This window comes from Pristiophorus japonicus, chromosome 15 (assembly GCF_044704955.1).
Source record: "Pristiophorus japonicus isolate sPriJap1 chromosome 15, sPriJap1.hap1, whole genome shotgun sequence".
Taxonomy (NCBI): Eukaryota; Metazoa; Chordata; class Chondrichthyes; family Pristiophoridae; genus Pristiophorus; species Pristiophorus japonicus.
The window spans coordinates 133,793,624-133,808,387 of NC_091991.1; the positions used below are offsets into that span (position 1 = coordinate 133,793,624).

At 45.6% G+C, this 14,764-nt stretch overlaps 1 protein-coding gene across 1 annotated transcript in view; it reads right to left on the reverse strand.

The window, feature by feature from the left end:
• Positions 1-11,842, reverse strand: part of nomo (nodal modulator) — a 78,412-nt gene extending 66,570 nt beyond the window's left edge. The window contains exons 1-7 of the mRNA XM_070900938.1: positions 11,650-11,842; positions 4,818-4,907; positions 2,933-2,978; positions 1,581-1,681; positions 1,149-1,252; positions 986-1,058; positions 178-330 (exon numbers count right to left, since the gene is read on the reverse strand). Of these exons, the coding sequence (XP_070757039.1) occupies positions 178-330; positions 986-1,058; positions 1,149-1,252; positions 1,581-1,681; positions 2,933-2,978; positions 4,818-4,907; positions 11,650-11,787 (705 nt within the window). The 5' untranslated portion in view covers positions 11,788-11,842. The remainder of the gene's footprint in view (positions 1-177; positions 331-985; positions 1,059-1,148; positions 1,253-1,580; positions 1,682-2,932; positions 2,979-4,817; positions 4,908-11,649) is intronic.
• Positions 11,843-14,764: the final 2,922 nt, after the last annotated feature.

Sequence of the window (14,764 nt, forward strand, 5' to 3'; positions counted from 1 at the left end):
CCAAAGGTGTTGCAAAAGAAAAATGAAATGCACACATTTTTCAAAAAGGTAAATTATTCGTGCCTTTGAATGCCCATATTCAAATCGTTAAAAAGTCATGAGTTTAATAAGTTACAAAATCTACTGCACAGCTGCTAATTGAAACTGTTACATAAAGTTCAGGTCATTCACTCTCACCTGTTTTGAGACTGACGAGGAGAATAGCAGGAACACAACACCTTTCATTGGCTCTCCATCACTTCGCACGGAGCCCAAAACATCATACCCAGCAACCACAAGAGAATTAACTGCGTTTGCATTAGAATTCATCACCTGCACCGAGGTAGATGCCTGTAGAACACAAACACATTTAATGTGCTATAATTCAAGACATCTACTGCTGTTAAATATCTTCCGGTTTCACCAGAAAATTCCAGGCATGTTATAAATACTGTAACCACCTTAAAAGAGCACGGCCATCTGAAAATTCACTCATCAAATATTCATGATACAATGTAGGGAATAACAAATACAAAGCAATTAATAGAAGCCAGTAATCTCGTTGAGGGGCTTGGATGAGGATATAAAAACATATGTAAATTTCAAGTGGTCATTTCAGCCACAAGATTAGGTTGCTGCCTTATTATTACTCCTTGGTATCCACTCTTTTCCAAATAGATACTGCAAATTTTATAGCTTGATTTAGTGTTTGTACTGGCAATGTGTGTGAGTGCTGAAGCTAATAGGCAATGTGCCCAGCATCATTGAGATGTGATGGCATTTGTTAACGAATGACATAGCATGGTTATATTTCATTGAGAGATAATCTACAGTTCATCAGGAAACTGTATGGCCATTACACACATAATAACCATACCATCTGAGCCATGCATGGATGACCACATAAAAATGCTCGACATTGAAACTGAAAAATGATTCATATTCAAAATTTCCCACTTTAGCAGTTATAAGCTATTAACCAAAACATGATTATAAGCAAACATACTTTCTGTAGCGTCCAGGTAGGGTGAGATGCAAAGATTTCATAGTCACCAGGCAGCACCCTCGTAAATACATATCTATCAAAAGAAAGGGAAATTAAATTCCTTTCAGAATGAAAACAGAGCTCCTCTTCATCATGTTGAAATCACTGTTAAGCATGTACGTACTTTCCTCCAGTTTGAGTCAGCGAAGTGTGATCAACATCCGTTCCAGCTTTTCTTAATGTAACACGAACACCAGCAGGTCCTGAACTTTGACCTTTGCTTAACACCTGATAAAACAAAAGTCACAATATTACAAAATGTACTTTATTCACTGGCAATTTAACAATATGAAATAAAAATATTCAATAACAAATATTTTGTTTCAATGGCAATATGGCTACTAAGTTATCAGCAACTTGAAAATAAAATCACTATCTTCCCTCTAAAAAGATCCGAAATGTCATTGGCCTGCTCCACCAAATATATTAAGTCACATCATTCCCAAGTGCCACAGAAATTGTTGTACAATGTGCTTTGCACCTGGAAAAAATTTCATTGTTGTACATTTCTTGAGTAATTTGATAATTCATTGAACAACAAAAAGGTCACTCTTACCTTTCCAGAGACAGAAAATCCAGTGAACACAAAATTGATGTCCTCGCCTTTGGTGCAAATGTCATTTATACCATCGACATGAAGATCCACATTTGTAGGCTCTGGTAATGAAGGGAAACAATTGCCTTTTTAAAAGTAGTGAATGCTAATAAAACACTAGCAGATCTCTGTGGCAGATGATACATTATTTTATAAAGGACAGGAATGCTACACTGTGACACGTGCAATGCAATGCTACTTAAATGGAGCCGCGTCTCTTTAAGGTCATGGCTAATTGCTGTTAAGTAACAGTGTCAGTGTCAGATCAGAGGTTTAATGTCCAGTGAGGGAACTGTTTTTTTAAATGCTTGTAAGTTTTAGTCTCCAGGTCAGAACTACACCAGCATTTAAAAACTTTTTTTAAAAAAGGTTTTTTGCACCTGTTACAAAGTTTGATGTCTAGGCATAATTTGCAATACATACATTTAGCAAATGAAGGGTTCCTAATGCTAGGAAACTCAATCTATAAAATAACATCTTCAGATCTAATTCCAAGCTTCTTCCCTCCCTCTCCCCCTTCAAAAATAGAGCTCTGGGCATCATTTTTAATAATTTCTAGGTTGTGGATTAGCATTTTTTTTTTAAGTGCTTCAAAAATATAAAAATAAATGGTTCTTTAGGGCTGTAATAGCCACACTATTGAAACTAAGTCCTATTTCAGAGAGCTTCGGCGCAATGGTCAAACCTCTAAAGACAGCTGGAAGCTGCCACAAAAGTACATGACAATTTCCACCAAAATTAAATCAAATGTTTTAAAATATATAGATTTTGAAAATAGTCCCTATAAATTGAATCCTTCAGGGATTAATATGGAATATCATTTTTATCCTCTCAAAGAAGATTTCTGTAACTCTTTTGCCAGCTTTCCTCCAACAGTTACTAAATTCTGGTGCTGCTGATCCGAGTTAGATGAAAGTGGCATCCCATAACTACCCCGAAAGAATTCCAATATACGGATGCTCTCCACCTGTCTTTTATCTATATTTATATACTGTTCTCCTGAAACAAGTGGACAGACAAACAGGACACCAAAATAAAAGGCCCATGATCAGGGGATGTTTCAATATAAATAATGTTGGTTGTACGATAATACCTACAAATAACTTGTATTGCAACAGATCCATTGATTGTGGAAAACAGTTATGGATCCATTAATCTGCAATGGCTTATACCTAAAATGTTATCACCACTACTACACCACGTTAATCAATTTAAAAGTCGTTTCACACAAAGAAGCAAGTTAATCGGTGAACAGTGTATGTATTTCAAAAATATGTGCTCATTCTTGTCAGGCTGAATTTAAGAGTACTTACCAAAGCTCCACCCTAGGGGAGGCTCAATCTTTAAAATAAAATCCCCCTGTGAGGGAAAGAAACATTACCTAAGTACTTTCTCAAATTATAAATTGTAATAGATGTCAGAACGTAGTACATTTATGTGTAAAGAACATAAACTATTTTCCAATGGAATCATTAATCTACAGATTTAACACTGTGAGCACAACATTGTAAATCAGAATATTTATTCAAATTTAGAGAATACTTCTCTTCTTAGGCAGTCCCCCAGAGACTGAGGATGACTTGCTTCCACACTAATATGAGTTCTCTGGTGACTGATGAGACCAATGCGGGATATACAGTCTCTGTCACAGGTGGGGCACACGGTGGTTGTAGGGACAGGTGGGTGGGGTGCTTGGGTTGTCGTGCGCTCCTTCCGCTGTTTGCACTTGGCTCCCGCTTGCTCCCGGCGAAGAGACTCGAGGTGTTCAGCACCTTCCCGGATGCTTCTCCTCCACTTTGAGCGGTCTTGGGCCAGGGATTCCCAGGTGTTGGTGGGGATGTTGCACTTTTTCCAAGGAGGCTTTGAGGGTGTCCTTGAAGTGTTACTTCTGCCCACCTGTTTTGGGAGTCCAGTATCAGGCATGCGGACGATGTGGCCCGTCCATCAGAGCTGATCAAGCGAGGTCAGTACTTCGATGCTGGGGATGTTGGCCTAAGCGAGAACACTGATGTTGGCGAGCCTATCCTGCCAATGGATTTGCAGGATCTTGCGGAGGCAGCGTTGGTGGTATTTCTCCAGTGCTTTGAGGTGCCTGCAGTACATGGTCTATGTCTCTGAAGCATATAGGAGGGCGGGTATCACTACTGCTCTGTAGACCATGGGCTTGGTGCCGGGTTCGAGGTCCTGGCCTTCAAACACTCTCTTCCTCAGGCGACCGAAGACTGCACTGGCACATTGAAGGCGATGTTGGACTTCGTCATCAGCATCTGCCCATGTTGACAGTAGGCTCCTGAGGTATGGAAAATGGTCCACGTTGTCCAAGGCCTCATCATGGATTTTGATAATTGGGGGGGGGGCGTAGTAGTGTGTGGCGGGGGCAATCTTCTGGATGTTTAGTGTAAGGCCGATGCTCTCGTACGCTTCGGTGAAGGTGCTGACAAGGTTTGGAGTTCAACCTCCGAGTATGCGCAGACGCAAGTGTCATCTGCACATTGTAATTCAGTGACAAGGGATGGGACGACCTTGGATCTGGACTAGAGGCAACGGAGGTTGAATAGTTTCCTGTTTGTTCTGTAAATTAGCTCCACTCCAGCGGAGAGCTTACTGAGGGCGAGATGGCCTACTGCAGCAAGGAAGATCGAGAAGAGCGTTGGTGCGATGACACAGCCTTGCTTGACCCCGGTCCGTATGTGAATTGGGTCTGTGGTGGATCCGTTGGTCAGGATCATGGCTTGCATGTCATCGCGAATGGTGACAAACTTTTGAGGGCAGCCAAATTTAAGGAGGGTACTCCATTATCCCTCACGGCTGCCAGTGTTGAAGGCCTTTGTCAGATCAAAGGCGGCCATTTACAGAGGTTGGTGCTGTTCCGTACATTTCTCTTGAATTTGTCGCGCGGTGAAGAGAGAATTAATCCTACAGAGTTTGTACACATTTTCAATGAATATAAGATTTTCTTTATTATTGCATTAAACCACCCATGCCACAGTTGCACAAACTGATCATGCTGCCATTGTTCAAATGACTGTAATCAGCACTTCTCTCAAGAGTGAAATGATCACTAAAGAAGTTTGAAACATTGTAAAAGATTGGAATCTGAGAAATGACTTTGTCCTAAACTAACTCGTTATTTCAGGAGTACAAATTGATTTTTATAACCATAAAGGCCTACTAAACAGTTTTTAGTATTTTAGTTACCTTATCATACAGAGGAATCATGAAGTAACCATTGTTGGGTGCACAATCTGTCTGGTATTTCAGTGTGCCCTGCTTTGTGTACAATTTAATCTGTGGAAGCAATCACAAACATAGTTTTCCTTCGATGTATCAGAAAATGTAAACTGTTGCTCAGAAGACAATATTATTTGAATTCCTTCTTCATTTTTTTTTAATATTCCCAATGACAACCGCTCTCCATCTTGAATCCCAATAAAAACTGCAGGGATGTAATGAAATTATCTACAGACCATCCCTATCACTGCAGTTGCAGCAGTACAAGAGGATGTATGGGAAGAATCCAAAACTAGCACCTCAGCAAGTCATCAAGAAAGCTCAACACTGTTTGCAGAAGAATGACTCCCGGGTAGATCCAGGACAAGCTGCAGTATATCTTTACAGAAAGTGTTCAGAGTTATCAGAATGTTGAATGTCTAGTGTTAATACGCTGCATATTTGAGACCAGTATCTGCGTGAGCAGCATGGGGTTAGCTCGACATCACTCTCTAGCCAGATCTAAAGAGCTGACAAGACAGACTGCCTGGAAACTTTGCATCATATGGGTCATAGCGAGTACAAAGCTAATGCAGTATGAAGCCATCATCTGAAAGTGATTTCACATCTACCTAAATTCAATTTGATCAACTTTATAACTGAATTATACTACAGAGTTTGCATTGGTGTGAAGTCAAAGCCACTGTGTATCAATGCAAACCATGTCGTAAAACTCGCTTATTATCCAAAACATCTTAAACAGAGGCTAAATATTCAAAGACAAACTCAACCACACTGTAACAATAACTTGGATTTATATAGCACCTTTGATGTATAAAATGTCCCAAGGTGCTTCACAGCAGTGTTATCAAACAAAATTTGATACCAAGGCATAAGGTGATATGAGGGCAGATGGCTAAAAGCTTGATCAAAGAGGTAGGTTTAAAGAAGCATCTTAAAGGAGAGGTAGTGAGGCTGAGGTTTATGGGGGAATTCCAGAGCTTAGGACCTAGGAACAGATGGGGGGGGCAAGTGTGAGAGAGCCTAGTTGTTTTTTTGGGGGGTGGGGGGGGGCGGGGGAGAAGAGAGAGAGAGAGCGAGCCTGGTTGTTGGGGGACGGGGTGGGAGAGAGAGCCTGTTCGCGGGGGGGGGGGGGAAGAGAGAGAGAGCGCCTGTTTGGTGGGGGTGGGGGTGGGGGAGAAAGAGAGCCTATTTGGGAGTGGGGGGGGGGGGGGAGAGAGCCTATTTGGGCGGGGGGGGGGGAAGGGGAGAGAGAAAGAGCCTGGTTTGCGGGGTGGGGAAAGAGAGTGAACCTGGTTTGCGGGGGCGGGGTGAGAGAGAGAGAGAAAGAGAGAGAGAGCCTGTTTTTTTTGGGGGGTGGGGGGGGAAGAGAGAGAGAGAGCCTGGTTTGGGGGAAGGGGAGAAGAGAGAGGGAGCCTGGTTTTGGGGGAGAAAGGGGAGGAGGGAGAGTGAGCTTGTTTGGGGGGGGGGGAAAGAGAGAGAGAGAGAGAGAGAGAGACTGTTTTGGGGGGGGGAGGAGAGCCTATTTGGGAGGGGGGGATTAAGAGAAAGAGGCTGATTGGGGATGGGAGAGAAAGCCTGTTTTTTGTGGGGGGGGGGGAAGAGAGAGAGAGAGAGAGAGAGAGAGAGCGAGCCTGTTTTTTGGGGGGGGGGGTGAGAGAGCAAGAGCCTGTTTTTTGGGGGGGGAGGGGAGGAGGGAAGAGAGCGAGGAAGCATGTTTGGGGGGTGGGGAGAGAGAGAGCCTGATTGGGGGGGTGGGGGGAAAGAGAGAGAGAGACAGAGAGCCTGATTGGGGGGTGGGGTTGGAAGAGAGAGAGAGCCTGACTGGGGAGAGAGAGAGAGAGAGAGCCTGTTTCTCTGGGTAGGGTGGTGGGGGGGGAGGGAAAAAGAGAAAGGGAGCCTGTTTTGGAGGGGGGTGGGGAGAAGAGAGCCTGGTTTGGGGGTGGGGGGAGAGAAGAAGGAGGGAGAGAGAGCTTGTTTGGGGGGGGGGGGGGAAGAGAGAGAGAGAGCCGGTTTGGGGGGGGGGGGGGGGGGAAGAGAAAGAGAGCCTGCCTGGTTGGGGGGGAAGAGAGATGGGGCTTGGGGGGGGAGGAAATAGAGGGAACCCAGGGAAGACAAATCACGTTCTTCCAACCCCCTTTACACCCACACCCGACATCGTTGGAGTAGATGAAATCCAGAAGTCACGACACTGACACTTCATACCGAATAAACCTGTTAGCAATCCGCACACAATGCCCCATTCTATGGCCGGGGGGGGAGGAACTGGGTTGGGGGAGGGGGTTAGGTCATGCATTTGCACTTGGGTAAGGGACTTCGGCTGGCACTTGGTGGCTTTTGTGGAGATCTATCCTCTGTGGCTTCTGGAAGTCAAAGTGGATCAAGTTACAATTTGCGAAGTCAGTGAGAACTTGGACTGGGCGGTTCCAGTTACACATTCCAGAGAAACCTTAGGGTGTAGCTTATCCTCCAAGGGGACCAGAGACAAGGGGCGTCCATTTTTATGGTACACATAAATGCATCCTTAAATCAAGAAACCGTGAGCTTGTTTAGACATAAAAGAACCAGTGGCATGATTCTGGTGAAGAGTAGGGCAGTTCTCCTTGCGTCCTGACCAATATTTATCCCTCAACCCTAACACCGCCAATAACATATTAACTGGTCATTTATCTGATTGCTGTCTTTAAATTGTCATCCGCATCTACCTACATAACAGTGGCTGTGAGGAGCTTTGGGCAGTCTGGAGGATGTAAAAAGCACGATAGAATTGCAAATTCAATCTTTCTTAGGGTCCAGTTCTCAACACCATAGAAGTGTTAGCTGGAAACTTGTCTACAACTCTACTACACATTGAGAGAGTTAAGTGGCACAGTAAATAGTGTACAGGTTGAACCTCCCTTATCCAGGACCTAGCCTGTTCTAGAGAAGGGATTTATTTCCGGACGAGGGGTGGTCACGTTAAATTGGATGGTACAGGTACTGAGCAAGGGGATATCAGAGCTGGCTGGCTTGGGGCTGGGAGTGCGACAGAGATCATGGGGGGGGGGGGGGGGGGGGGGGGGATGTTGGATCATGGGGTTAGGCCAGCAATTGCGGGAATCGGCAGCGAGGAAGGACTTCAATTTGTTCATGTCGGAGTTTTGCGCTTGCACCACCTGGTGGCCAAGAATGATTCTGGACGAGGGATGGTTCTGGATAAGGGAGGTTGACCGTGTAGTTGGGAGCAAAAGGTTGCAAAGGGACATTGCTAGATCAGTGAGTGGGCAAAACTGTGGCAGATGGAATTCAATGTGGGGAAATGCGAGGACATCACTTTGGACCCAAGAAAGATAGAACATAGCATTTTCTAAATGGCGAGAAGCTAGGAAGTGTGGAGGAGCCAAGAGATTTAGGGATCCAAGTACAGAAATCACTAAAAGCTAGTGGACAGGTACAAAAAATAATTTAAAACACTAATGGAATGGTGGCCTTTATCTCAAGGGGGCTGGAATACAAGGGGTGGAAGTTATGTTATAGCTGTACAGAGCTCTGGTCAGACTCCATTTGGAGCACTGTGTTCAGTTCTGGACACCGCACCTCAGAAAGGTTTATATTGACCTTGGAGGAGGTGCAGCGGAGATTTACCATAATGATACTGGGGCTAAAAGGATTAGATTATGACAAACGGTTGCCTAGACTAGTCCTGTATTCCGTTGAGTATAGAAGATTAAGGGGTGATCTAATTGAGGTGTTTAAGATGATTCTTTGATAGGGTCGATAGAAAGTACTTCCACTGGTGCAGGAGTCCAGAACAAGGTGACATAACTTTAAAATTAGAGCTAGGTTGTTCAACGTTGATGTCAGGTAGCACTTCATCACACAAAAGGTTGAGGCTAGGTCAATTGAAAATGTCAAAACTGAGATTTATAGATTATTATTAGACATGGGTATTAAGAGTTACAGAACCAAGGTGGGTAGATGGAGTTAAGATCCAGATCAGCCATGATCCAATTAAATGGCGGAACATGCTCGAGGGGCTGAATGGCCTCCTCCTGTTCCTATGTTTCCTACTCCTCCTCCCACAGCGAGTTTCATGGTTAAAAAAAAAAATGTCACCTTTCTCATATCCCCTTTACCAGGCACACAAACATCCCCAAAGTAATCACTAATATCTTGAGCCAGCTTATAGGTGTCACAGAAACATAGAAAATAGGTGCAGGAGTAGGCCATTTGGCCCTTCGACCTGCACCACCATTCAATATCATGGCTGATCATGCAACTTCAGTACACCATTCCTGCTTTCTCTCCATACCCCTTTAGCCATAAAGGCGGCATCTAACTCCCTTTTGAATATATCTAATGAACTGGCCTCAACAACTTTCTGTTGTAGAGAATTCCGTAGGTTCAGAATTCTCTGAGTGAAGAAGCTTCTCCTCATCTCGGTCCTAAATGGCTTACCCCTTATTCTTAGACTGTGACCCCTGGTTCTGGACTTCCCCAACATCGGGAACATTCTTCCTGCATCTAACCTGTCCAATCCCGTCAGAATTTTATATGTTTCAATGTCCTCTCGTTCTTCTAAATTCCAGTGAATATAAGCCCAGTCTTTCTTCATGTCAGTCCTGCCATCCCGGGAATTAGTCTGGTGAACCTTCGCTGCACTCCCTCAATAGCAAGAATGTCCTTCCTCAGATTAGGAAACCAAATTGTACACAATATTCAAGGTGTGCCTTCACCAAGACCTTGTACAACTGCAGTAAGACCTCCCTGCTCCTATACTCAAATCCTCTCGCTATGAAGGCCAACATGTCATTTGCCTTCTTCACCGCCTGTTGTACCTGCATGCCAACTTTCAATGACTGATATACAATGACGCCCAGGTCTCGTTGCACCTCTCCTTTTCCTAATCTGTCACCATTCAGATAATATTCTGCCTTCCTGTTATTCCACAAAAGTGAATAATCTCACATTTATCTACGAGTCAGTGGTAGCACTCTCGTCTCTTGAGTCAGAAGGTTGTGGGTTCAAGCCCCACTCCAGAATGGAGCACAAAAATCTAGGCTGACACTCCAGTGCAGAGATGAGGGGGAGTGTTATAATGTATGAAACACAGCAGTCAATCTGCACAAAGCAAGCTCCCACAAGCAGCAGAGATAATGCACAGATCTGTTTTAGTGATGTTACTTGAGGGATAAAAGTTGGCTAGGAGACAGGGTGAACACCGCTGCTCTTCTTTAAACAGTGCCATTGCATCAGGATCTTTTACATGCATCTGTGAGAGCAGATGGGCCTCGGTTTAACACCTCATCCGAAAGACAGTGCAGCACTCTGCTGGTTGTATAACAACAACTTGTATTTATATAGCGCCTTTAACGTAGTGAAACGTATAAGGCGCTTCACAGGAGTATTATGAGATAACAAATTTGACACCAAGCCGCGAAGTACAAATTAGCGCAGGGGGTCAAGGAGGTATGTTTTAAGGAGCATCTTGAAGGAGGAGCGAGAAGTAGAGGCGGAGTGGTTTAGGCAGGGAGTTCCAGAGCTTGGGGCCTAGGCAACAGAAGGCACGGCAACCAATGGATGAGTGATTATAATTTTAGAGGGAGCAACGTGCGGCGGCCCGGCCCGGATATTGGCAAGGTCCCGGCCTGCAAGACCATCAGCAGGCCGGGGCCATTAGAGGGAGCAACGTGCGGTGGCATGCCACTGCAGGGAGCAGCGTGAACTGCTGCAGGAGGGCGGCGGCTGCGAAGAGAGCGACCGGATTTGACGTCACCCAAATCCAGGTTACTGATTGCAGTGCGGGCAGGTACAACAGGAGCAGCGAGGTCAGGGCGAAGGAGCGACAAGAGGTCGTAGAGGGATGTGATCAGGGCCCAGGAGAGGCGAGGGCCCAGGGTCAGCACAGGCCAGCCCACACTGTGATATGTAAGCCCACTAGGTTCGTGCAGCAGAACTGGTCTCCAATCGTCTTGGTTAATCCTTGCCACTGGATCTAGACCTAACTCTGACAAGCCAGTGTGGTGGCTGGTGTGCAATATCCACCAGACGTTAAAAAAATCCACCCTTGAAGATGTAGTTCGGGATCTGGAATATTAGGTGCTTCATTGAAACACCTGTGAACTCATCCCTTTTTGGCGTGGAAGCAAGTCATCCTCGTTTCAAGGGACAGCCTATGATTATAATCAGGGCAGAATTAGAGGAGCACAGACATCTCAGGAGGGTTGTGGGGAGATTAGAGATAGGGAGGGGCAAGGCCATGGAGGGATTTGAAAACAAGGATGAGCATTTTGAAATAGAGTTGTTGCTTAATTGGAAGCCAATGGAAGTCAGCGAGCACAGGGGTGATTGGTGATCAAGACTTGGTGCGAGTTAGGACATGGGCTGCCGAGTTTTGTATCATCTCTAATTTATGTAGGGTAGAAGTGTGAGGCCAGCCAGAAGAGCATTGGGATAGTCAAGTCTAGAGGTAACAAAGGCATGGGATGAGGGTTTCAGCAACGGATGAGCTGAGGAAGGGGCGGAGACGGGTGATGTTACGGAGGTGGAAATAGGCGGTCTTAGTTATGCTGTGGATATGTGGTCGGGAGCTCATTTCAGGGTCAAATACAACACCAAACACTTTGGGACGTCTGGTGGTCCTGCAAGGCGCTATATAAATGCAAGTCTTTCTTATTGCTCATCACAGGACAGTCTCTCAACAACTGCTGCCAAAGCCGGCCAGGGCCAGCGGGAGTCACTGAGGCGACAGCTCGACAGGCGCGGTGACAGTGATTGGCGGCCCGGCCCGGCCTGACCGGAGCCCGGGCCCCGGGCTCACCTCGATCAGCGAGTAATTAATCTCCACGTCAGACTTCACGAAGCCCCCGCATCCCACCACGATATCCTCGCCCTCCGCCACACGGCAGATCAGCAGCGACAACAACGCTAACGCAGCCCACGGCCTCTCGCCCGCCATGCCGCCAGCTCCGGAGCCAGCAGCCGCACTCGGCAAACGGCCGCAAGAAGGGACCGCCCGCCGGCCGCCAGCGAGGTTTCCCCACATCGCCACCTGGCGACAGCGCCGAGTGTACGCCGCAGTCTGGCCCCTGGAGAACGGTTGCCAACCCTCCAGGATTGCCCTCCTGGAATTAAAGATTCATCTCCTGGACATTGCAGCGAGCCACCCAGACACCCAGGAGAAAAATCATTGGGGCATTCTAAACAATTTGAACACCAATTTTCATAATAGTTATGAAAAAAATTGAATAGTTAAAAAACATTGAGCAACAGTAGTTGAAATGGGGGGGGGGGGGGGGAGGACGGTCAACCAGAGGGGCCACAATTGTCTTTTCAGACCCTGCACATTCTCACTTTCTTGTGTCACGTTTTGGGGGATCTTTGAGACTTTTTTGAAGCACCTGGTTAACTTTTAGTAATTCTCTGGGTTTCATATCTTGCCATTCTTGTTCTGCATTGAATGGGAATTCAACACTCACAATTCCAGGGTAGGGTTGCCAACTCTGTTTGGACATATTCCTGGAAGTTACATCATCTGACCACCTGCCTCCAACTGCCTGCCCGCCTCACACCCTCGCCAACCTGGTGCTATGCCTTCCTATGCCAATTGGAATGTGAGTAAATTCTTCATTACCTGATTGACTGTCAAAAATAATCCAATCAAACATTCCATGTCTAATATGGAAAGACATGAAACCCAGAGAATTAGCAAAAGCTAACTACCAGCTTCAAAAAAACCTCAAAGATCCCCCACCCCCAAAAAAAATATTGACACAAGAAAATGGGAATATGGAGGACCTGAAAAGACCTTTGTAGCTCCTCTGATTGGCAATCCCCCCTACATTCCAACCATCCACTTCTAATGCAGACATCAGCACTGGGGGCCACTGTTCATATTGTTGGTGCTTGTGGGCCAAAATCAGTTGTTAATAAGAACTCATCATCCCATCCCACTGCTGGAGAAGGCCTCTCTTCTATGCTCGTCTGTGCCCAGGTGGCCCTTAGAGGGATCACAAGGTGCCCACCGGTACGCACAAGGCCATCTGCAACCGGTGGACACCACAATAATGTTAACTGCTTTATTTACAATGAAAACAGAATAGTGATTTAGGAATATTTAATTTTGGGCGTATTTCATTTTTAATTGAACTGTTGATGTTTTATTAGGTGCCTTCCTCCTGAGGGGAGGCACTTGCAGAGCTGTTTCTTGTCTTGGTGACACTTGGTTACCCAGTGCCATCCTTTTTGCTTCAATTAAAATAGTCCCAACCCACTGCTACTGTGTCAGATGATGAATACACCAGCCACGTCCCCTTTGCATGCTTCCACCATTACTGCCCCAGTTGTCACCACTACATACTGGATGCCAGAACTCTTGAGAACAGCAGTCCGCACCTCCGTATAGAGTCAGCAATCCAGGTCATTAGCACTGGAATAACACAAAGAGGAGGAACATAAAGAGGAGGAGGAGTAGTGCATGACTGGTGTATTAGCCACAAACTCAGGTAGAAAAAGATACAAAGGGAGGGGTGGAGAATGTATGGGAATGGGTCAGAGAGGAATGCACATGGAGGGGTAGAGACAAAATGCTAGGGAAGAGGGCAAAATGCATAGCAAGGGATGAGTAAGGAGCAAAATGCATGGCAAAGCAGGACATAAAAGGAGGAGATGGGAAATAGATGGGAGTTGGATAACAGTGAAATGGGTGTGAATGTCAATGAAAGAGAGGAAGTGGATGGTACTGAAAGAGGAGAAGGGAAGGGAAAGAGAAAGGGAGCAAATAGATGGCAATGGAAGGGGAGATAAATGAATGGCAATAGGGAATGGGGAAATGGATGGTAATGTGAAATGAATGGTAGAGGGAAAGTGCAGAAGTTAGGAGTGATGCTGCGGGGCAAAGAGGAGAAGCTGAGGGGGGGGGGGGTGCTTCAGGGTGGCGAAGGAAAGAGAGCACCAGCATTAATTGAGAGGAAGTGGGGAGGGGGAGTATCAGGATGAATTGAGGAGGGGGGGCAGGGAAATGAGCATGAACTCTGGGGAGGTAGGTAAGAGCACCAGCTTCAACAGGGAAGAGTGGAATAAGAGTACCAGCTTAACTAGATTGGAGAGGGAGGAGTGCCAGCTTAAACTGGCAAGAGAAAGAGAAAAGTGCCAATATAAACTGGGAAGTCTGAAGAAGAGAGTCTTATGAAAGGGTGGGGCATTGGATGGGGTACAGTATCTCTGTGAACCAGGTCTGAAGCAATCTTTTGTGAACTAAGGCAGAAGAGATAGTGTGCCTTTGTGGACTGGGACAATGGGGGTAAGGAGGTTGGATGTGGGAGAGTAACTGTTGAAAGCATTTAAAAGTTTATTTGGTGCTTCCATGCCAACATTTGTTGACCCAGTGTTATGATTTTTTTCTCCTTAATAGAAACGCCAATGGGACATCTTCCTGCACTTGAGTGCTGGACACGGAGAGTTAAGAGTTAATAATCAAACTGATCTGTATAACTGTAACTGGCCATAGAGCAACAGGCTTTCTCAGGATAAACAGAAAAACAGTGGGGTGCCCATGAGAAGGAAGGATGGATAATGTTCTGCTCCAGCTGTCTTATCATCTGCAAGGAATGCCCGTGCAAGGAAATACGTGACTGACTGGGACAACATCGATCATGAGTTATTACTGTATAACTTTAGCGACTAGTGTAATAAACATAGGCAGAGGGATCAATTAACCATAGTATAAAGTGGATGTCTATTACAATTTAGGTAAATAAGCTGTCAATAAACTGTACTTGAGAGGATCAGAGATCAGATAAATCATGAAATCTTATCTGCAACGTATCTTTGAAGTCAGCAAACTGGGGTTTGCAAGAAGAGTGCTTATTTCCAGGATGTTGGGAGAGCTGGAGAGGGAGAGAGAGAACCCCAAAGCTACTCTTTTGTTCTGTGAT